This window comes from Parasteatoda tepidariorum, chromosome 1 (assembly GCF_982258835.1).
Source record: "Parasteatoda tepidariorum strain Cologne lab strain chromosome 1, Ptep-v5.0, whole genome shotgun sequence".
NCBI lineage: Eukaryota > Metazoa > Arthropoda > Arachnida > Araneae > Theridiidae > Parasteatoda > Parasteatoda tepidariorum.
The window spans coordinates 11,732,535-11,756,753 of NC_141755.1; the positions used below are offsets into that span (position 1 = coordinate 11,732,535).

Here is a 24,219-nt window from a genome sequence, read left to right on the forward strand (position 1 = left end):
GTTAACATTCAAGTGAGAGGAAAACAAATGCACAAATGGCGTAATCAAAAATAAACATCAAATCATGTTTGACTGCCGCAGGAAATTAAGAAAATGTGAACGAAGTTACCAAAAACACAATATTTGGTTTTGATTTTTTTAGCGCCTTTCATCAGATTTCAATACTATTGTGTTTATTTTGTGATTGTCTAAACATTTATTTGAGATCCTTAATGTAAATATGTTATTTATTTCTACAGCATTTTTGCCATGTAAGATAAAGTTAACATTTTATACATGTGGTTGAAATATACTAAATACGGAAATCCTTTCAAAGATGCATCGATTTCATTTATTTCTGGTTCCTTCCTTAAACGGAACACTCGACCCAGCATTAACCTTATAGCGTGCACTAAATCTAGGAAAGTGCCACAACTATAAAACCTCAGAAATGTAAATGTTCAATCGATTTTATTGCTAGAATGTTCAAAAAATATGTCTGAAAAAATATCTAAATATACAAAAAAAAATACACAAATATATCTGTCTATAATATATAAAAAAATATATCTAAATATATAAAAAAATATACAAAAATATATGTGTCATGGTAGGCGTGTTCAGATCACGTCAGAAAGTCACCAATGTGGGGATCTAGAAAATGTCAACCTTCAGAAGGTCCCCAAGATAGAATCTAGTTAACATGTCCTACACTAGGGAATTGGAATTGTATTATTGCAGTGGTAATTACACTGCACATTTAGATTCGCACATTAGATTCGAACAAATTTATTAATTTCAATAATTTAAATAATATACATATATTCATAAATTTCCTAATATAAAATTCATGGAAGACGATACTCGGGTGTAGACTGCTGGATAACCTGGTTCACCGCATCTCATGTGACCAAATGATAATATTCCTATTTGATACCACCGGCCGCCTTGAGAAACCATCATAGGTCCGCCAGAATCACCCTGAAGAAGAAAAAAACATTAATTTAATAATTAAACATTTATTATTTTAATAAGTCATACAAATATAATTTCTAAGACGAAAATGCGCATTGATTGAAGCGCAAAATATCAATGATTTATCAGATGTTTCATTAACAATGAACTTGATGCGTATTTTTAGTATTCTTAAAATATAAACATTAGTTTAATAACTAAACAAAAAAAATTGCGTTAATACGCTATTAAAATATAATCGTTAAGACAAATGCATATTGATTGATAAGCAAAATTATCAATGATTTACTAGATTTTTCCTTAGCGCTCGTCTTGAGACATATTTTCAGTATATTCTTAAAATCTAAACATTAGTTTAATAACTAAACAAAAGAAAATTGCTTTAATACGCCATTAAAATATAATTGCTAAGACGAATGCATATTGATTGATAAGCAAAATTATCAATGATTTACTAGATTTTTCCTTAGCGCTCGTCTTGAGACATATTTTCAGTATATTCTTAAAATCTAAACATTAGTTTAATAACTAAACAAAAGAAAATTGCTTTAATACGCCATTAAAATATAATTGCTAAGACGAATGCATATTGATTGATAAGCAAAATTATCAATGATTTACTGGATTTTTCCTTAGCGCTCGTCTTGAGACGTATTTTTAGCATTCTTAAAATCTAAGCATTAGTTTAATAATTAAACAGAAAAACATTATTTTTATAAGCCATAAAAATATAATTTCTACGACAAAAATGCATGTTGATTGATATGCAAAATATCGATGACTTACTAGATGTTTCATTAGCAATGATCTTGATGCATATTTTAAGCATTCTTAAAATATAAATATTAGTTTAATAATTAAACAAAAAACATTGTTTTAATAACCCGTGAAAATATAATTTCCAAGACGAAAATTCATATTGATTGATACGCAAAATATCAATAATTTACTAGATGTTTCATTAAATCTGGTATTGATATATATTTTTAGTATTCTTAAAATCTAAACATTAGTTTCAGAATTAAACAATAAAAAACCTTGAAAATATAATTTCTGAGACGAAAATGACTATTGATTGATACGCAAAATAATAATGATTTACTAAATGTTTCATTAGCACCGGTTTTGATACGTATTTTTAGCATCCTTAAAATCTAAATCATAGTAATCATGAAAACTTTAGTGACAATGGTTTTTTTCTTTTAACTGAGGGGAAAAAATATCGCAATATGAAGAATCATTATCAAATAAAGGATAGAATTAAAATAATCAATTCCAGTTTATTTGCTGAATAAAGCTGAAAGTCGATCCTAATGATTATTTTACTTAATTAAAGCAATAACGAATTACCATGAGTTTAATTCGGTAAAGAAACTGTTTTTGAATGTCCTCTTAAGACTAAGTGGCAACGTTGAGGGGGGGAAAGTTACGGTCAAAATATGGTAAAATTGGTATATGGTAATTTTTCTCGCTCTATGGAAACACCAAAAAGCATGATAATTTTGACCCAAACGCTTTGGTATTGATTTTCGCAAAATAAACTATAAAATATAGTTTTATATTATGTGTTTAAATTAAGTTTATTGTAGTAAAATTTTGTAACTATATCATGAAACCTTAGAATGGGGCACAGAAAAAAACATTTATTCGGTTAAATATATTTCAGATGTTATTATTTTCACTTAATGTGTGGCAATAAGAAAATTGTGTGGTGTAAATAAATTTTGAAAACATGAGTTTTTGGTATGCCGTTACCATACGAAGGGAAAAATTACCAAATAAATGGTTTAAATGCTATATATTTTGGTTTTATTAATCAAAATAATGTTTTTCTTTTTTACCAGAAATTGTTATTCATGTACAATACGAAACTGTTACCAGTTACTGTTACTGTTTTCTAGTGGATAACATTTGATAGAATTAATACTTGAAAAACAATATTTTAAGATAATCTGTTTGAATCCCTTTATAAAAATATTGTCTCTTTAAACATAAAAATACTGCCTCTTTAAATATATAACTGTCTCTTTAAACATGTGAAAATATAAGCTCTTTTAACATATAGTATGTGTCTTTTTAAAGATACAATTGTCTCTTTAAGCATATAAAAATATTTTCTCTTTAAGCATATAAAAATATTGTCTCTTTAAACATATAATTGAGTTTAACTTCTTTTCCCGAGTGTTTAATTAAAATGAAAAACTATAAGAAAAGTAAGAAATTCGATTCAAGATAGAAAGTTCTATGACATATACATATCTTTTCATTTGAGTCTAATGGATTTCGTTTCTTGACGAAAATGTAGAGAGGACACTGTAAAAATATCCTATACTATACGAAAAACGCTGAAAATTATCAAATTTATCATTTTTTATGCAAACACCTGGAAGAGACTTCAGGAGAAGACCAGGGTCCATCCAGGGTAACCATGTCAGAAAAAGAAGAAGAAAAAATTTAAAACACGTTAACTAAGCTTAATCGTTAACTCAGATTTTTTTTAAAATATTTAATTGCATTTATGAATTTTTACTCTTCTAAACTTCAAACTCCCCCCCCCCCAATTCCTACCATTATTTATTAAATGTTACACAGGAGAATATTACAATTCTGCCTTTTCCCGTATTTAACTTGTTATAATAATTTATAATATTGCTTCGACAAATTATTGTGAACTCTTAACAATTTATATCTATTGAAGAAAAAAAACTCACTCCGCAACTATCTCTTCCTCTTGCATCTTCTAAGAAGCCCGCACAAATAAAACTAGTATCAATTCCACTAGGAAACTGAGAATTAAAACCAGATATTCCTCTTCCGAAGATTGAGTTACACTGATAGGTAGAAACAACGGACACACCATTTAGCTGCATAAGAATATCTGATGTCGGCCCACCTATCATCAGAAAACACAGAATTTGCGAGCATTAAAAATACAAAAGACACACATAGTTTAAAAATGTTAGCTTATATTAAAGGACAATTAATTAATTATCGTGAATTATTACACAATTAATTTATTATTATTAATTATTAAGCGGTTAATTAAATATACTAATTATAACGTTTAATTATGAAAACTCTATTACAATCATACTATTGATTGATCAAATCTATTACAACCTTACTAGCCGGGATAGCCTGGTTAGTAGGACGGTGGTCTCGTGTTTGTGCCACCATGAGTACGATTATTCTTGCAAAAAATCAGCGTGTATTTAATGGAGACTGATGCTAGTTAAATCTGTCTGGGTCGCAAAGTGCTTTAAGTTCCTATAACAAATCAAAACCTCTGGGGGTACTGAATTGGAGATTAATCGTTCTCTGGCTCAGGTCAAAATTACGATCTGTGGATGAATGAATAGATTATGATTGGGTCCTCGATTAAAACGGGCTGTGACGTATATGTGTGGTAGAAGTCAAATTCTTTGCCATAGATGGCGCCACTAGAAAACAAGATCAATCACACCCCCTCTGCCTTTACGGCAAACGACAACAACGACAGTTAATTTTTAGGATATTAGGGAGATTTCGCGCGTTCATACTTTACATTCCGAACGCTCCCGTATGTAGGATTTGAAGTCATTGTGCATAGAAATGCATGCATCAATTCTATGAAAAAATATTAAGTTGTGGTGAATTAGAAAAGAGATTTCGCAAAATCCCGTTAGTTAAAAACGCTAAAGTAGAGGAATGTCTTAGTAACTCTGATCAGAACAAGCATGTGAATACAATGCATACAATGAATGTGGATACTATAGAAGTTGAATTTCTTCCAACTAAATATTAAGTAAGTATCTAAGTATCTAAGTAACTAAGTATCTAAGTAACTAAGTATCTAAGTAAATATTTGCTATAATTTAAAATAACGAAAAAAGAAATTTTTTTATGTACCTACAATCATGCAACCGTACTTTTAAACTAAAACTGATAAAATTTATATACTTTTTTAATGAAATCAACCAATTGTTGTAACACACAATTCATTTTAACATTTTTGTAATAACGAACCCTCCATCTTAATTTTATACTGGCGCTCTTCTTCAACTATCAGGTAACATGTCCGTGTTGTAAATTTTAAGGTAGGTTTAAATATAAAACGTCATTTAACAGATATGAACAGCATGCTTGTAGCTTTGTAAAACGAGGCCAACAAAACGTAAAGGTACGTAGGATCTAAAAAAAAGAAGAAAAGAAACACTAGCATGCGCAGTTGTTTCAATTCTTACGTACATAAGCGTACAGGATCTAATGTAAGTTTGAAAAATCTCCATATTATATAAAAAAGAACTTCATTTTAACTATGTATAATATGTTTCCATTCCAAGATAAACCTTATAAAGTTTAGAAGAGATACAACTGCAACGATAATATGAATCCCTTTAATGCATTTCTAAGATTGCATCGAATTTATTTTGATTCAGTAGTTACAGTTTGTCGATGGAAAGAACTCCCCTAGTATGAGGTCGTCTGCTACGATGGAAACAACAAGCACATTTCACAAAGAGGGGAGCTTATCTTTCCCCTGATTTCCTTTCTCACTCTGACTAAAGTCAAAACCTGTCTTTATTGACCTAACACCCTTACTTGAAATAGTTAAACCACGTAACCATAGTTACCGCCACTCTACCTGATGAATGGCGATGGGGAGTTCTCTTCATAGACAGACTGTATATTACAATCAATAGTTGTTTACCATGCCTTGTGGAGCCCCAGCCAGCAAGAGTTACACCTCTGTTGGTGAAGTTCCTGAAAGTTGAATCTGGTAAGCATATGGGCATGAAGTCTGGTGAATTGACTGGCCTGTCCAAAGTAATTACTGCAACGTCGCTGTAATATCGTCCATTTCGGTAAGTATTTGGTATCGCCAAATTGCTTATGGTATAACGGTCTCCCAGTCTTTGATCAACATTTCCAATACGTAAAGCATAAATCTTCGTGCTGTGAAGAAAATTAAAGACAGTTTTTTACAGTGATGCTAAGCAAAACGAAAGGAAAATATTATTCATATTTTTCAGTTCTTTCTGTTCTTTATTTTACTAAGGATTGGAAAGATATCTTTCACATGCATCATGAAAATTTGTTAGCAGAATTCAAATTTAAATTGGTCTGCTTATTTAGCAAGAAAATCAATTAATCCTTTCTCTGTCGACGTCGCATCTCATACGCTTCGCGTTAACGTACCTGTATGGTCGACGTCGACGAAGAGAAAAATTGCTTCACTGAAATTGAATTCGTCATTACTTACACGTCTATTTAAATCCCGCATTTATTTTTGTATTTCTGAATATTGCTAAGAGATAGCGCAACTAGTCCCACTTTCTTCACAATTTCCTCAATGAGATTTCCCTCCTTGAATTGAAATCATAATCATTTTGTACTTTCTGTATTTTCGCTTCTCTGCATTTTCCGTATTTTCTCAAATTCTGTACTTTCACTAGTGTTATCGTTGCATGCCGAAATAGTTATTATGTAATTTTAATTATTATTTATAATTATTATTTATAATTATTATTTTATGATATTGTTTATATCATGAAATAATTTTATTTTGAATAATTCCAATTTTTAATTTTAATTATTATTTATAATTATTATTTTAGATATTATAATTAATTTTAATTATTATTTTATGCAGAATTTTAATAATTAAAATAATTATTATTTTAGATATTATAACTAATTTTAATTATTATTTTATGCAGAATTTTAATAATTAAAATAATTATTATAGATATTATAATTAATTTTAATTATTATTTTATGCAGAATTTTAATAATTAATATAATTATTATTTTAGATATTATAATTAATTTTAATTATTATTTTATGCACAATTTTAATAATTAAAATAATTATTATTTAATTATTAAAATTAATTGTTATTTTATTCAGATATTTATGTTAAACACCTAAAAGCAAGACGGTTAATAAATATGTTATCATCACAGTGTCTTTTTTACGATAAAACTTGGGTACATTGCAGGTAAAACTGGAGATAAGTGGACGGGAGATCACATATTTCACCATCAGTAGGTCAAGCAAAGAATTGCTTGCTGAAAAAAATATTTTGCATTTTCGAATTTAGGATAGAACGTATATTAATTTTCAGCAATACATAAAATGTTTTTTTTTCTTTTTGTGTGTGTCTGAAACTCGAAAAAAAAATCCGGCAGAAAAAGGGTTAAGCAAGACTTTTTATTTTCGCGATCTCACAAGCATGTGTCAAAAAATATCTATTTATACCTCATCTCATTTTGCAGTTGCAGGGTCACTTATAAACCCAAGTGAAATAGTCTGTATATGTATCGGGATTAGCTTTATAAGTAAAATTCAAATCTGTATTAATTAAATAGGGTTTATTCCGGACCATCGGGGGGTGGGGGAGATTAGTGTACGAATTCAGTATCTTTGAATGCATCGTTTAAAGATACTTCCTATGTTTATCTTTAGATTTGATCTAAATTGATATTTTTGATCTATATCACACGTTTACTTTTAGATGTTAAATATCTTAGATACTTGATCTCTTAGATTTCCGATATTGATCAAGGTGTACCTGAAACCTAACATCTTTGATCCCGCTAAATTTTATCTATCTTTCGAGATTTTTTGTCACCCCGTATCCGATAAACTATCTTAATGGCTCAGGGGTTACGCCTCTCGTAACCCAATGAGGTGAACCAGGTTCAAATCCCAGCGATGGCAGATGCACTCCGCTCACACCGAGCATAGTGTGACGCAAAATATCCTAGGTGGGGGATGGATTATGGGTTAGAGTCCCCCATCAGTCAGGCTAACCGTTGGAGATTTTCGTGGTTTTCCTCTTCAGTTTGTGCAAACGCGGATTAGTTCCTTCAAAAAAAGTACTCCATGAAGGCAAATTTCTCCCAATACATAATACAGGATTTCCTTTGTTTTCTGAATTCGGTTCAAAATTACAAAGCTACGGAATTGAGCATTGGTAGTCGCAAACTCAAAATTGAGTTGACTGTTCGACGGCGGTTATTCAATGAAATAAAAACTATTTTAATGGGTGTCTTTTTTAGTGAAATTAAGCCCGATATGACACATGGAGAGTAAACCTATAAACTTTCTCAGTGTTAGCCTGACGCCAAGGAGATCGACAACATAATGCCATAAATTTTCTTCGAGTGCTGTAAATTAAACCGATAAATAGAAAAAAACTTTTAAAGTATAAGAAAACAACTAAACCCTATGTTTTAAAAAACGTTTAAACGTGTGTTTACCTACATTACTTTTTTTAATTTATGCAAAAACAAACTTAGCCCATTCAATCAAGAGCAATACTTACTCTATGGGTCCGTTAGTATCGAAACAATGAGCTGCAGTTAGAACGTGCGTACGATCAATGAGAGAAGCTGTGCAAGTTGGAATTCCATCCAAGGTAGTAATTGCAACCTGTACTAAAATATAAAAATATTAAACCACATAAAATTAGCTAAAAATCTGTAATTTTAGGTTAATGATAAATAATGTTTAAGATAAAGAATGAATAATGAAGAAAGTAATGTTTTAAATAGAGAGTAATATTGTATTCTCCTTGTTGTTATTAATAGGTAAGAAAACTGTTTAAATTTTGTAAAAAGATTTAAGTTTCAAAATACTTGGCACATAAATTACCAAATATGATCCAAACAAAATTGTAAATTTTTTTTTAATATATCTATGTACATACAATAAAATAAAGAATTAGGGTTGAAACATTTGTCAAATGTTTGCTAGCTTAAAGCTCTAATCACAAAAATTGCTTATTGCGCCTTCCATAATACTTTGTGTTTATTTTCGTTATACTAGGTTATCTGAATGATCAACATGATCATTGTAGATAGGTGGACTACGTAACAAAATTAGTATTCCTAAGGTTACCTAAAACCATGTGTTTATTTTTAAAACGTATTACTATAAAACTAGATATTTTAAAATCAACTGTAATTGAAATAAAAATAAAATTGAAATTGTGAAATTATTGAATTGAAATGAAATAAATAAAAATAAAATTGAAATAAAATTGAAATTGAGATAAAAAGTTTTATGTTGAAATCTAAAATTAATTGAGAAATTACTAATTTGTTGAGGATAAAAGTTAAAATACGTCAATATTATTATTGACGCCAATGATAATTAATTTTGGCAATCGTTACTATTAAGGTTACTATTATACTAACTACATGTATGTATTAAAAGATAAAATTAATGGAGAAATGGTACTAATTCGTTTAAGAGCGCGTAGAAAAACTTCAAACTATAATTGACGAAAATTATGCTTAATTTATTTTGCTGATAGGTACTAATTAAAAAAATTAAGTTGAGTATTAAAATTCAAAACTAATGAAGAAAATGCACTTATTTGTTTTGAAGAACAGTAGAAAGTCGCCATATACTTATTGACACAAATGATGCCTTAGGTTTGGTTTGGGGGTTATGAATGATGTTTAGGTGTTATAGCGGTCATCCTCCAATGAGGTGAACCAGGTTCGAAACCCAGCAGTGGCTAGTTGATACAAACTTTGCTCCCAACTCGCACCAACCACAGTATTGATGTAAAATATATTCAGTGTTAGACGGTTCGTTGGTCATTGGTCTCTTGTAATCGTGTTAATCAGGGAGGCTTCGAGGTATTCCTCTCCGTGTAACTCAAATGTGAGTTAATTTTATCAAAAAAGTCCTCAACGAAGGGAAATTTCTACCAATATTTGATCCAGAAGCTACCTTGTCTTCTGGATTCGGTTCAAAATTACAAGGCTATGGAGGTGATCATTGGTAGTTGCAAGCTCAAAATTCAATCAGCTGGTGCAGGGACGCTTATTAAATAAAATTTAAGAAAAATTTTAATGCGAGACTTTTTTAGTGAAAATAACCCAGATGTGCCACGTGGAGAGTAAAACCATAAAATTTCTCAGTGCTGACGATGGATCAACAGCATTATTCCATAATTTTTTTTCGATTAATATAGAAAAGTAAACATATAAAAAAATCAACTTTAAAAGTAGAAGAAAGCAACTAAAGACGATTTCTTAGAGAAAAAAAAAGCATTTAAACATGTGTTTACCTATGTTACTTTTTACTCTTAACCTATATTACTTTTTACTCTTTACCTATATTACTTACCTATTTACCTATATAACAACGACGGTTATAAAATAAAATAAAAACATATCACATTTCTTTTTATTTTATATAGTTATATAGCATTTCTGGAATATTTGTCACATAATTAGCTTTTTAAAACAATGATAACTGCACTTGCCAGAGGTCAAGTTATCTTTTCATCATTCGTACTCTATAGTTTATCCTCCAAAATTTTTAGTAACTTATTTATAATGATCTTACCATCCAGGGATAAACATTTTGCCCTGCAGGTGACCCACCAATCATCATACCTGCTATCGCAAGAGATCTCCCACAATCTGAAAAAATTGAAGAAAGAATTTGGTAAAGTACGTGAATGTACAGTGCGCCAAAAAAAATCAACCACCCTGAATAACTTTAATCTAATAATCGAATCATCACGTTCTAGGACTCAATCTTAATGCTCCGAGAGGGTGACTTCGAATAGGCTAATTAGTTAGTGCAGACGATATTTTAAGCTACAAAATCAGAAATAAACACGTTCTTTCTCTGAATAAACATACTTTTTTTTTACTGATATTTGGATTTCCGACCCCCCAAATGTAGAGGGTAGCCGCAATTTGGGAAATAGGGGCCTCATAGTAAGGTCAGGAGAGCGGTCCAAAGTTTGGGCCCTTTAATGTAAATTTTACTTTCTTCGTATTTCGCTATATCTCGAGAACTTTTTGAGCAAATTGAAACATTTTTGGAAACATTTATGAAAGTTGATTATCCAAAGGTAATTCCATGCAAATAATGGATGCTTCGACTGCTAAATAATGGATGCTTCCACAACTAAATAATGGATGCTTCTCCATTGCTAATGGCACATGTTTTACCCACACTCTATCATTAAAATTCATTTGTTAAATCTTGTGGTCTATTTCTTTTAAAAACCAATATAAAATTTTATAAAATTATTGAATTTTTTGAAATGATTTACGTCTTGAAAAGGATATTTTAAGGCCTTAACAAGCCTGTGGCATTTTGTGACACGGGAGTAGGAAAGGGTAACTTAGAAGCGTGACATCTGAGATATTTGTTAAAATAAAAATATTCAAAAAAAAGTACTCATACAGTCATTATTATTATTAAACTAACAAACGTAAGAAATGTAGTAAAAGTTTGAAAATACAATTTAAAAATGATCTACATGTATTTTTTTCTGAACTATTAGCATATGGTTTATAAGCATAAAAAAGCATGACATGCAGCAAGGCGAAATGTTACACTTTGCAACAATGGGGAAAAGGAGGTTAAAAGTACTGAATAAAAGTATTTCAAACTGCTCCATATTGCATCATGACATTAATAATTGATTCATAATCTAGTTTTATATGCACTTTTATTACGTACCAGGGCCATTTGGTGAATTCATTGGAGCTGCCATTGTTGTAGTAGTTGACGTAGTTGTGGAAACGGGAAAACGTGGTATTTCATTTGGAATTTCGCCGCTTAGAGTTCTTCTTCTTTCTTCGACACAGCACACTCCAGGATTCCTTCTGGAATAGCCTTCGTAATAGCAGTCATTTGGGACTCTGGACCGTCTTGATGGTGGACATCTACTCCAGGCTATGCATCTGGATCTTCTTGGACACTGCTCTTGATTATTTTCGAAATAGGGAGGATAGGATCTAGTTCTCGGGTCACGCCCTGGAAAGCGAACTCCTGCGGAAAAAGTCATTTTTTATTTGCTATTAGAAAAGACATGACATACCAAATACATTGAAATGATTCGTTTTAATTATAGAATGGTTCAAAGTACGCGCCGACGTCATCATCTCAACGAATTTTTTCCCAGTATAAAACAAATTCAATTCTTCATTAACTAAATTAGCGTCAGGCACATGCGCAGAAAACGCGACAGGCTAAGACGTCGACGCGCGATACATAGTCGAATTAGATTTATCATGAAATTAAATTAAAAAGAAAATACCTCAAATCAGTGGGGTAGTTTTAATGCATGTTCGAAGGGGGGTTATCTCCTTTCGATTTATATGTTGCCGTTAAAGTGCATAATTCAGTTATATTTCATTGAATAACTAAATACTCGATGAAATAACTAGACAAGTCAGTTAAAGTGTATAACAGATGAAACATTTCATACTTCACCTAGTTATTCTATAAAATAACTGATGATAGACCATTAAAGTTAGAAATAAACAATTAATTGATCATAAACACTCGCCAAGAAATGCATTTTATCTCTATTGTGGATAACCAATTGTTTAATAATGGGGAAAAGTGGATGATATAATTTATTATTTATCATATTAATAACTACCTCTAAAGGCAACGGAATGAAGCGTACAGACATTGCAAAGCACAGCTATTTAGCGGTTCAAAGAACTTTCGAGTGCCTTATTTCATAATTTAATGATCGTTATTCTATGAAATAACAGATTTCACATTTTAACTCACATTTTTAATTCACATTGTAAGTTCGTAGTGTGGTGGCCAGTGCTTCTTGAAAAAGATACAGGAAAATGCAGGAATCATATAATTTTATTAAAGTTAGGGCCGGAGGCCCACAAATGAGAACATTACATGCTGGTGGATATATAGAGAAGAGTCAATTGACCTTGGAAAGAGGGTTTTTATATCGTTCTAGACAATATATTTAAATATTAATAGGTCTTAGTAACGTGGGACTGATCGATTTCCCAAGCTACTAAAGACACATCTTCACATTTTCTGATTTCTAACTGTTTAAAATACCAAAAGTGAATAATGATAAACTTTTTATATCTAGATCCTTCTTACAGTACAATAGCTCATTAATCTATCTTGTAATGTATTATTTCGGAGGATTTTTGTCCCTCTAACCCTCTCCCAAAACTACGGCACTGCTCGTAATAGAAAATGTTGGGCATTTGGTGTAGAATGAAGTAAATGGGGAAAACAAGATCATAATGATAATAAAATTTTTATCCTGTTGCAGGCATGGAGGTGAAAAAAAAAACTAATATTGTTATCCAAGTGGAATTTCTAGTTACGTCATATTATGAATAAGAACAGACCATTGGAGATAAATTCTCCACGACCTGCCTAAGCGATATATTTATTAAACGTTTTTTGGAGTACAGGGGAGATCGAGATCCACTAAATACGACAATACCAAAACACTGCCAGAAGAAAAACCAATTCAACCTCGCGATATTTCATATTCAAAATTTATATAATTTGGCTCTAGATTTAATGCCTCAAAGTTCATTGGAAATTAAAGTAAATCTAATAACGTATATGCTAATGTTTAATATGGTTGGAAAAAAAAAAGATTAAAAATAGATTTTTACGCTTGGTTGTCATAACATTGAATTATAACTATTTATACTTGTACACTGAAAATAAATTAACCGTTTCAGTTATAGAGAATAGAAATATTTGCATACGCTCTTTACAAGATAGAATTAAAATAAATTAACTCACTTATTTGTTAAAAAAGGGATTAGGAATGATTAAATTTATGAAAAGAAGAAACTTTAAAAGTTAGAAAATATGTTATGCATTATCACATACCTTATACTTTGTCTATAAATAGAGTAGGTTAATGCTTTGCTTCTAAAGTTTAATATCAACAGCGTTTTAATTGCCAACTTATGATTCGTTTACTTACTCGGTTTGACTGTGTTCGACAGATAAGGCTGTTTCAACTAGTAAATAAAACTTCGGATATATCAGCATTGTATAAATTAATCGGATATTAGCTTTAATGTTAGTTTCGAGCTGAATTTATTATTAGAGATCGAAATTCATAAGCGTTATTTGCGTTCTAGCTTTTATTGTATTAAAACTGCAAAATGGAAAACAATTTAAAGCTATTAAAACAAAATTTGAACTTTTATTATCTACCAAAAAAATTGGAAATAACCAAATTTCTCGAAAAATATCCATTGGTTATTAATATCTAAAAATACACGTATGAACTCGTTTTAAAGGGTGCATTCTATGATCTAAAACTCGACCCCTTCCCGCCTTCTGGGCCAACGTAGAGCATGTAAAGTAGAATTTGGTTAACATTTTGAGGTTTTTTCATAATATTAAACATGCCTATTTTTTCCCATCTGGTTTGTAATTTTCCCATAAATATGGTATCCCATCTGATCCCTATTTTAACTCTTTCGAGAATTAGGGGACATATATGTTGTTCCATTAGATTTTCCGAGGAAAATGTTGAGTTAAACAGATTCCAAACCAAAACCTATTTGCTAAACAGAAAAACTTAATAAAAAAAAATTAGAAATCAGGCTTGAACGGGTTAAACAATTGTATGACATTTTCCTTTTACGGTCATCACTATCTATGAACCAGAATGTGAAATTTTGTAATTCGAAAATGGGTTGTGGCGTAACTACCACTATAAATATTAAATACCAAATCACTAGTATATAAGACATGTTAACTTGAATCTATCTTGAAGTACCTTTTGATAGATAAAGGTTGACATAGTCGATTTATAATTCCCCTCATGAAAAAATTTTATTATCAAGAATGATATAAATAAATAAACAGCATGAATCAATTAGTGGTAATCGTTCATCGAATTCTGTCACAGGCAAAAGTTCTGGAAGGGGAGTAATGTGAAGTAACTACCACTATAAACATGAAAGACCAATTCACTAGTATATAAGACATGTTAACTTGAATCTACTGTAATGCAAACCTGTATCATCTTATATGATTTTACTCGAGCAATATACTCATTACTAATTCTTTACTTTCAATAGATAACAAGGACCTCAAGAAAACACCTCAAGGATCCGCATCTCATGATGAAGGGATAAAGGGCCGTTCCGGCCTCAGGCACCCCGACCAACCGACAGGACTGGACTGGACTTGAATCCATCTTGAGGTACCTTTTGATAGATGAAGGTAGACATAGTCGATTCATAATTCCCCACAGGGTACTTTTTCTAGAATATCTAAATCTACAAAAATAGGTTATTGCTAAAGAATTTGCGGTTTCCGTTGGCTTCTTCAGTCACGGGGAGAAAGAGGATTCAGGTTGGGTAAAGTTTGCTGAGGTGTCTTTTGAAAATATTTCACATCTGTACGTTTAGACCTTTGATCCAAAGTGTTTTTCTGGAGATATTTGACCTCTTTCATACTCTTAATGGCATTTTATAAATTTTATATGCAATTAAATATTTAATTTTAAGTTAAGTGCTTATCACTTATATTAAGTGCAAACTATCCAGCAAAGTAATTATACGTGAAGCACTGTTGTTAAATGGACCATTTATCGTTAAATAAATCACCTCTTACGTTGAACAATGAAATTTTACCATGACATTTACCTCCTTGATCAATGAAACTGACATCCGATGCCGCTGTATCCATCACTAGGGGAGGTCCAGGGCGAGGAGGAGGAGGAGGTGGAAATGCTGTATTGCTACAACATGCACCAGAAGCCCACCTGTAATACCCTGCATTGTATGAACATTGCGGTGAATTTCGTACTCTTCTTGCGGGCGGACATCTGCTTATAGGCATGCATGTAGAATCTGACTGACACTGATACCTTTGTCCATATTGCGGCCCACGATCCGCAAAACGAATTCCTGAATAAAATAAATGAAGAGCTTAGTGGAAGAAGGGTCTAAGTGACATTTCTGAAGAAGAAAAAATTTAATTTATCTAAGAGAAATCTTATTTTTGTCTTATTGAGTTGTTAAGTATTTATCTACTTGCTTGGCATAATGCGCATCTTTGAATTCGACTCGTCCATGGGCCTGAATCACTACTCTAGTTAAACCCATAATGTTATCATAATAAGGAAAAGGAATTCTTTCTATTTTTTAAAGGTAAATAACAATATCGAATATGAAAAGACGTCTTCTGGAGATAACTCTTCCTTCAGGTAGTTCCTTTAATAATTAATTTATTTTACGAGGCGCATTAAATTTTGAAATGATCATAGGTAATAATTTGATAGGCAGTTTGATTATTTCTGGAGTGGTAGAAGGTTTCAAATAGCCTTGGCTACAAACAAGAGGTGACAGGCTTCGAAAGCCCATTTTTGCTAGAATTTTAGAAAGCCAGGTGTGCGTGCTTTTGAAATTTATAGGTTTCACAAATTTTTAACTAACACACAAAAAATAAAGTCAAAACAAACTCTCTACTTCCTCAAACTTGTTAAGGAGCTAATTTTTTCAACCTTACTAAACTATCACTTAGAACCTTCATCCACACTAACTCTTCAAATAAACTCAAACTTTTTTGTGCGGTGGGCAGAGACCACATAAAAAAACGACTAAAAAAATTCCCATATTTCATGAGTAGCTATAAAAAATAGTTTTCGCAACACAATCAAAAAATCTTTTTTTTAATTCGATAGATAATGGACCGCATAAAAAAAATATCGCGTAGAATAACCAAGAGCTGTGGATCATTCACCTTCTGTTATTCGTTTTAAAATCGTAGTCTTCATTTCTAAGGAAATTATTTTCCTCTTTTTTCGTTTCTGCTCTTACTCATTTTCAGGGATTTTGTCTTAAAATGAAATCAAAATCCTACAAATTTATGTCTCAATAGAAAAAAATATTAAATTTAAATTCAATTGACGCTTCGAAATGAATCTTATTTTAATATTCCAGGAGTGTGAGTAACACTTTGAAGAATGTCAATTTACATTAGATTTAAGAATTAAAGCACGCGCATACATTATTTTTCTTTTAAATCACTTTATTTAGCGGACTTGTCACTTGCGCAGGTCAGAGACGAATAAAAAAAAATTAAACTTTTTTTGCTACTTGTTAAAACGAACAAAACAAAGCATGAGACTAGTCTCCAACTATCTCATTAACAAAAACCCTACTCAGCGACCTAATGAGACACGCAATCCGTTCCAGGAAACCCGAACTAGCACGATGCAAATGTCCTTCAATTTATATTTGCGAATTTTTCCTTTGGTACTCAAGAATTCCATCGCAATATGCTAATTGCACATCTTATTTATTTACATGATAATTCTCGTGCGTTCAATCGCTTGAATTAGGGCCGGGATAGCCTGGTCGGTAGGGCACTGGGCCCATATCCAAGAGGTCGTGGGTTCGATCCTCGCCGGCAGAAGACTCCCCGTGTAGTAAATGGTGACTGATGCACGTTAAATCTGTCGAGTCTCAAAGTCCTCCATGTTCCCACAACAAATCAATACCTCTGGGGGTACTGATCCAGGAGTTTCCTTGTCTTCTGGATTGGTTCAAAATTACAAGGCTACGGAGTTGAACGTAAGTAGTCGTAAACCCATGAAATTGGGTCGGCTGTTCAATGACGGTTATAAAAAATAAAAAAAATAAAATCGCTTGAATTATGCGATCATAGAATTCATTACATGTGTAATGTAATTGAGTGACCCAATACTTATGTTAAGTGATGTAATACAGAAAACGAAAGAACTAAAAGGCCTATAATACCTGCTATTTTTCATTTCTTTTTCTTTCTTTCTTTTTTTTTTTTTTTTTTCGTCATAATTTCGCTCATTGCTTATAATTTCGTCAATTCTGTTGCAATTCGATTGCAATCTTCGTATATCGCATAACGAAATCTCACAGAAAGGTCGAATCAAAGCAGGTTCAACTGTATATTATTTTTAAGGTGGAAGTTTGTTCAAAAGATTAAAAAGAAAATGTAAAAAAAAAAAAATAGTTCAGATTCCTGTGCTATGTATTAAAAATTGCCAATTCTTGTGAAAGACCGTTTATTACCCATTGGCAAGATGGGTCTTGGTTTGAATTTCATGGCTTCCGCACTTTTGAACTACAATAATCAAGAGTAATAGAAAACAGCGCGCGTGCGTTGCTATGGCAACCGCTGCTGCTTGATAATTTTTTTAGAATTCTTTTTTTCACTTGTAATTTTGCTATGCATTAAGTTGGTGAATTTATTTTTGAGATATGGGAACAGAGAGACCCCATAAATACTTCTTGAGTTGTGAATAAAAGAGAATTTCATCATTTGAACGATATTTTTGTTTTTAGTGTTTTAATTAAGAATCAGAAATTCTAACCTAGAGTTCAAACTGGAACGTTTTCAATACTAATTCAGGTGAATATCACAAATAAAGAGGGTCCAAACTGATTGGCACGGTCCCAAAAGTTGGAGTTGAAGCTAGAAAAAAACGATACCAAGGCCTAAACTTACCGAAGCTAAAAAAGTCAAAGTCAAAGAACGTAGGCGGGAATACCTTAAGCGTTTCACACAAAAGGAAAAACGAAAGGATTCTGTTCTCAAACGCAAACATGAATCCTGTCCCTCACAAAAGTACCAAAGTGGTTGAGAGAATTGAACCCTACCGAAAAGCGAATGGTGACTCTTCGAACCCCTTTCACGCAAATACGAGAACTTTGTATTGATCACGAGTTAGGGATAAAAGGATCCATTGTCAACGTACCCAATAATTTGCACAAGACCGTAGACTGTCTTTCACTCAATATAAATGATTCATTCACTATTCATGTAAAATTGAAACAAAAGCCTAGCTTTCAAATTTGTGAATCCGAAACGGGTGTATGATGCAGCTCCATCAAACACCATTGTACCAATCCGAAAATGTTAAGATTGATCTCGATTGGATGTTCAATGTCTATTCAGTCATCGAAAGAATTTACACAGAATGTGTCTGAACTGCTTTTAAATATGTCTGCGAAATTGTGTACCGAGCAGTTCAGGATTAATAGTTAAAGATGTCCAAGATGAAAACACAATAAAGTTTATTTTCCAAAAAAAAGTTAGACATCAGCCATTTTGCCAACGCGTAACCTGTGATCACCTTGCGGTGATCACAATTTCCTTCATTTTGTAATGAATCGAATTTTAAATTTTTGTTATTTTGTTCTTCTTTATATTTATTTTGAGATGCTTTTTGAAAAATTTTCTAAAATGCTATTTGCTCTGTGTCTTATTTAATCCTAGCCTGTAGAATCTATTTTGTATTTATTTGCTTCCCTGAACTCTGAGCCACGGTTTAAAAAAAACAATTTCAGGGAAGGAGAAATGTAATTCTTGCAATTATTAAATTTGTTTAAAAGGTTTAAAAAACGAGCTGTTTAATAAACTACGTTGTATAAAAGGAGTAGAGCAGTGTTTTATCCAGGCCCATATTGGATAGCTAATTTATATATATTCTTTCTGAGAAACTACCGATTCTATTGACTGAAATTTTTGTTTAAGTCTTTTACTCTTCTACACTGTAAAAATTCAGGTTCAAATTTACTGTAAAAAGTACTGGCACTCAGGGGGCCGGAACTTTTTACAGTAATGATTACCGTAAAATCTCTGTATCACTTTCGCAGTAAAAATGGATTTTACGGTAAGATGGACTTTGTGGATGATTACATCCACAGTGCCGGTACTCCATACCGTAATTTGATCCAAAACTTTTTACAGGAAAAAATACTTCAAAATGGTCTATACTTTTTCTTTAAAGTCTTTCTAATTTGAAAAAGAAATCTGCATCTAAAATAACGATCCTTTTTTACTTGATGTGTAGCAACCGTCTTCCTCGAAATCAAACCGAAAGGAGGGAAGTTTATTAAAAATCAGTCACTAAATTAGCTTATTCTGAAAGGGAAAAAAAACGACATAGACTAAACTATTGATACGTTTTTGGCAAAATATCTTGATACTTTTGGCTCTACTTTCTGCACACGCCAAACGTCCGAACAGCTTTCACATTTCTTTTCAGGTGTTTCGCAAATCGAGCTAACTCCATTCGTTCAATGGATGCTTCTGTATTTTAATTTAGCTTCGTGTGTACTCTTATACTCTTTAAATCTCTTTACTTCAAAAATATAGTGCATGTACAATCTATGCAAGATTTGATTTCTAAATATTTCATTCAATTTATCTGCATGACGCTTTGATTCTCATTCATCTCTTCGCTACTTGTAAATTATATGTGGAAGAAATAATTCGTAGAATTTCTCCCCGTATACTCAGTTACTAAGTTAAGTATATAGAGGCATAACTACTCTAAGTTTTTTATTCTAAGATAAACTCGTCGGTAAAGAAGAAAACTGAAAAAAGGGGTAAGTAAGTGGGGGGAAAGCATAGCAATCGATCAGATAAAAGTGGAGGAAACATACTAGAGTGTAGGAAAAAATTAGGTTAAATTAGTAAAAGAAACGTACTTTTTAGAGATCTTAGTTGATACAATGCATCTCTCTCCAATATTTATTATTAAACATGATTATTAAAGTGTAACTATAAATTATGTTTTCTACAAAATTTATTTCATAAAAAATAAAAACAAATATATAGAACAGAATTGTACGTAATAATATATTTTTTATGCCATGCTCTAAGGTATGATGAATTTACCAAGTTGTACCATGCTTACCAAATTTTTATCCTATATTATTAAACCTTATTTTATCATTAATTTTAACAAACTCATTACCAACGAGATTCGGTAAAAATTACCGAGCTTTTTGATGTTCCCTTAGAATCAGTTATTCTTTAATACTAGCTTTGGTTTTCTTGAGAACCCTAAACACAGTAAATTTTACCATATTTTTGTAGTTTTCACCATACTTTTTTCTCAGTGCAAAGTATTAAGTTACAAAATAACACAAACGCTTTATAATTTTATCATACATAGTAATTTAAAGGACCATGTTGCAAATTTTAATGCACCGATAACGCAAACTTATGCTTAAATGTATATAATTTTTTACTAAAAAGGAAAACTATTCCTTGAAATATTTTTTTCCAAAATATAAGGCTACAAAATTATGAAAACATTTAATTTCTTTCATCATATTCCATTATTTAAGACCATGCTTTTATGAATTTTTAACAAATAATTAAAAAAAAAAATTATTTTTGAACACAGGAAATTTTAAGTAAAACATAGTTTCGAGTATTATCTAACACATTACTCCTTTGACGTAGATGGGACACCGGTATTCTTAATTAATAATAAATAATTTTTAATAATAAATTATAAAATATAAATAAATTATAAATTTTTATCATTTATTATAATATTAATAATTTCAATTTTTTTAAATAATTTATATATAAATATCAATATGAATATTAATTATGTATTTATAAATTTTTTATAAATTGGTATAGATTTTTTTTCTGACGCTCTAATTACAAGCAAAAATATATTTAGTACATTTTAATTATAAAAAATAGTTTAATAGCCACTGAAAAAATCTGATAGTTTATCGGAATTATATTTATTCTAAAATATAAAATCCAAAAAAAGCAAACCGAAAAAATAATTTTAATTCTTATTCAAAACTTTTATCAGTAACTCATTTTGTAAATTAACGAAATTTTAAGGATGAATAACTGTTTCTCTTAGATCTAAATAATTGCAAGTATAGATTACAAATACAAATTGGAAATTTGTATTTACACATTGGAATAATTACAATTTGGAATAATTACAAATTGGAAAAATTATTGTTTAAAAGTGAGTCGTGTTTGGAAGAGTTTGTCTTTAACACAGCATGAGACACCTGTGTCTCATGCTGTATTTCATGACAATAAATTATTAAAATAGTAAATATTATATTTTTCACTTACTTTGACCTAAATCATTACAAAATAAGGAAAAATATGTTAAATAAAAATTCTGGGTCAAAGGATTAAACTACAAAATAATGCAATCACTTTATACCTTTATCATACACAGAATTTCTGGGATATATTTCGTGAATTTTTAAACGAAACTCTTGTAGAATTTTTTTCTAAATTTTAAACCAGCTATGAACAAAAGGTAAAAATAATTATAAATATATATTTATAAGATATTAAAATACCAAACTTTTTTTTTGATATACATAGTAATTTTAGTACAACCTTCCTTTAAATTAAACAAAGAAAATTGTATGCAAAACGTCGTTTCAGATATTTAATCTTAAAATCTGAACTTAAAAATTATGCAAAAACATTCACATTTATCCGATTTAGACATTTCTGGTATTGAATTGCAAGTTTTGCGTAACTTCGGTGCTACTTTTTTTCTTGAATAAATTTGAGAATTTTTTTTAAAACAATATTAGTAACTTTAGTGCAACCTTTTATTAAGTTTAACACGAAAAAGTGTATGGAAAACGTTGTTTCAACTATTTATTCCTAATAAATTAAGCTAAAAAATATTGCTAAAACATTTACATTAATCCTATTTAGACCTTTCAGGTATCACCTTGCAAGTTTTGTGTAGCTTCGGTGCAACCTGTTTCTTTTTCTTGAGTAAAATTGCATTTTTTGCCGTTTTTTACAACATTAAGTAACTTTAGTGTAACCTTCCGTTAATTTAACGTAGAATATTATATGCAAAACGTTTCAAAAATTTATTTCTAAGCATTAAGCTAAAGATGTATGCAAAAATCTTTACATTTGTCATATTTAGACCTTAAAGAAAAAAAAGTTGAGCTTAAGTTGCGTAAAACTTGCTAGGTGACCTTAAACTTCTTCTTTCACAAAATACTGATACTACATATAAATGAAATAGGACAAATGAAATTTTACTTAAATCTAAGTTACGACTGCAGAATATTTTATTATTCTAGGCAAATCATAGCTACTTACTTTGAGAAAGTGTTTCAACTACGAGTAATAAAAATATTTGACAGGCAAATAGTTTCAATGAAATAGATAGCATCTTTATTCTTTTTACACTAAGTAGTATATAGTTATGAAAAGAGAAAGTCCTTATGAATAGAAACTTTTAACCTCTTCACTCACAGGATTTCCTATAATTTCGGAAATTTGGCGAAATTCTCTTCGCCTAAGCATCCTTCTTCCTGATACGGAATTCTCTCCATTTTACCGAAGAATTTTCAACTTACTCTGTTATGCCTAATATGTTATGTAACATTTTCCTTCTCTTTCATTGTTCTGCGATTACATATAAATTTGCAAAACGGAACATCTGGCTTTTTTCTGAATATTAAACAAAAAGTTCATGAAACTGAGTTTTTCAGTCGGGTTAAGGAAGAAAAAATAGCTTTGTTTTTGTCATATTCAATATGAAAAACGTAGTACTCATTGCGATCGAAGGGAGTAGGAAATTTTTAGTGGTGATAGAATATTATAAAGGAAGTAATAATATTCCCTTATAGTATAACTTAATTTAACCCTTTGACTCATATGGTTAACCAGTGTCTACTTTTTAATTAATTCTTTCTGACCCTCTAATGAAAAGCAAAAATATATTTCACTATTTTTTAATTATAAAAAATATCTTATAGTTACTAGAAAGGAAGATGACAGATTATGGAAATATATTTACATTAATATAAAATAAATTTTCCTGCAGCATTAATTTTACGTTTATTTACAATTACATTAATTTTTACGTTTAATTACATTAATTTTACGTTTAATTACAATTTTAACGCAAATTTTCATTTCAGGTGAAATTTAAGCATTCAGGCTAATCAAAATTTTAACCCAGAATAAGTGAGTAATCTTCGTCGATAGATCTCTATTTTAGTATTTTGTGGAAAGCGCTTTTTTTCACGAATTTATATATTACGAATTTATTTGACGATATTTGATTTATATCACGAATTATACTATAGCACATTTCTAATAGGTTTAACGAATTACATGTCATTTATTTGAATTCATTAATGACTTAGTATTTGCTAAAAAGATGTAATTTTTTTCTAAAAAAAAAGTTTTTATATGGATTTGAATGATTGTTTTGAAATCTTAGAATTTTGTGCATTTGCAATCTACCTAAGTTAGTAGCGAGCGAAGTGAGCTTAGTTTGCGAAGCAAACCATATAAGATTGCGTAGCAATTTTCGGGGGTTGGCGAGCTTTAGCGAGCAGGGGGCGCAGCCCACTAGTAACATAAAAAATATATAAAAAAAATTAGGTTTTATACACTTTAAAAAATATATTACATTAAAAATATATAACATATATCATTTATATAATATTTAACCATATATTGAATTACTATAATGCATGAAAAATAAAAAAATTTTGTGTGACTACAAAAATGTCTTATATTCTTATTTTATGTTCTTGTCCATATTCTTGCCTATTCCATTAAATGAATGACATAGCATGAAAAATACAAAAAAAATTTGTGGCAACAAAAATATTTTATTTTCTTATTTATTCTATTGAAGGAATATTTTCTTGCATTTCAAAACAAAAATGACA

At 30.5% G+C, this 24,219-nt stretch overlaps 1 protein-coding gene across 2 annotated transcripts; it reads right to left on the minus strand.

Moving 5' to 3' along the window:
• Positions 1-598: 598 nt before the first annotated feature.
• On the minus strand, positions 599-22,814 carry LOC107457228 (venom protease). Of its 2 annotated transcripts, XM_016075336.5 has the most exons (8): positions 22,631-22,814; positions 15,379-15,642; positions 11,438-11,749; positions 10,304-10,380; positions 8,265-8,371; positions 5,645-5,889; positions 3,666-3,847; positions 599-960 (listed from the first exon to the last, which is right to left on the minus strand). In XM_016075336.5, the coding sequence occupies exons 1-8, from the start codon at positions 22,701-22,703 to the stop codon at positions 805-807; spliced, it is 1,416 nt and encodes a 471-aa protein (XP_015930822.3). In that variant the 5' UTR covers positions 22,704-22,814; the 3' UTR covers positions 599-804. The 2 variants fall into 2 exon arrangements, with proteins under 2 accessions (XP_015930822.3, XP_015930823.3); XM_016075337.4 differs by lacking the exon at positions 15,379-15,642 and having other exon boundaries at positions 22,631-22,812.
• Between the last annotated feature and the right edge of the window lie 1,405 nt (positions 22,815-24,219).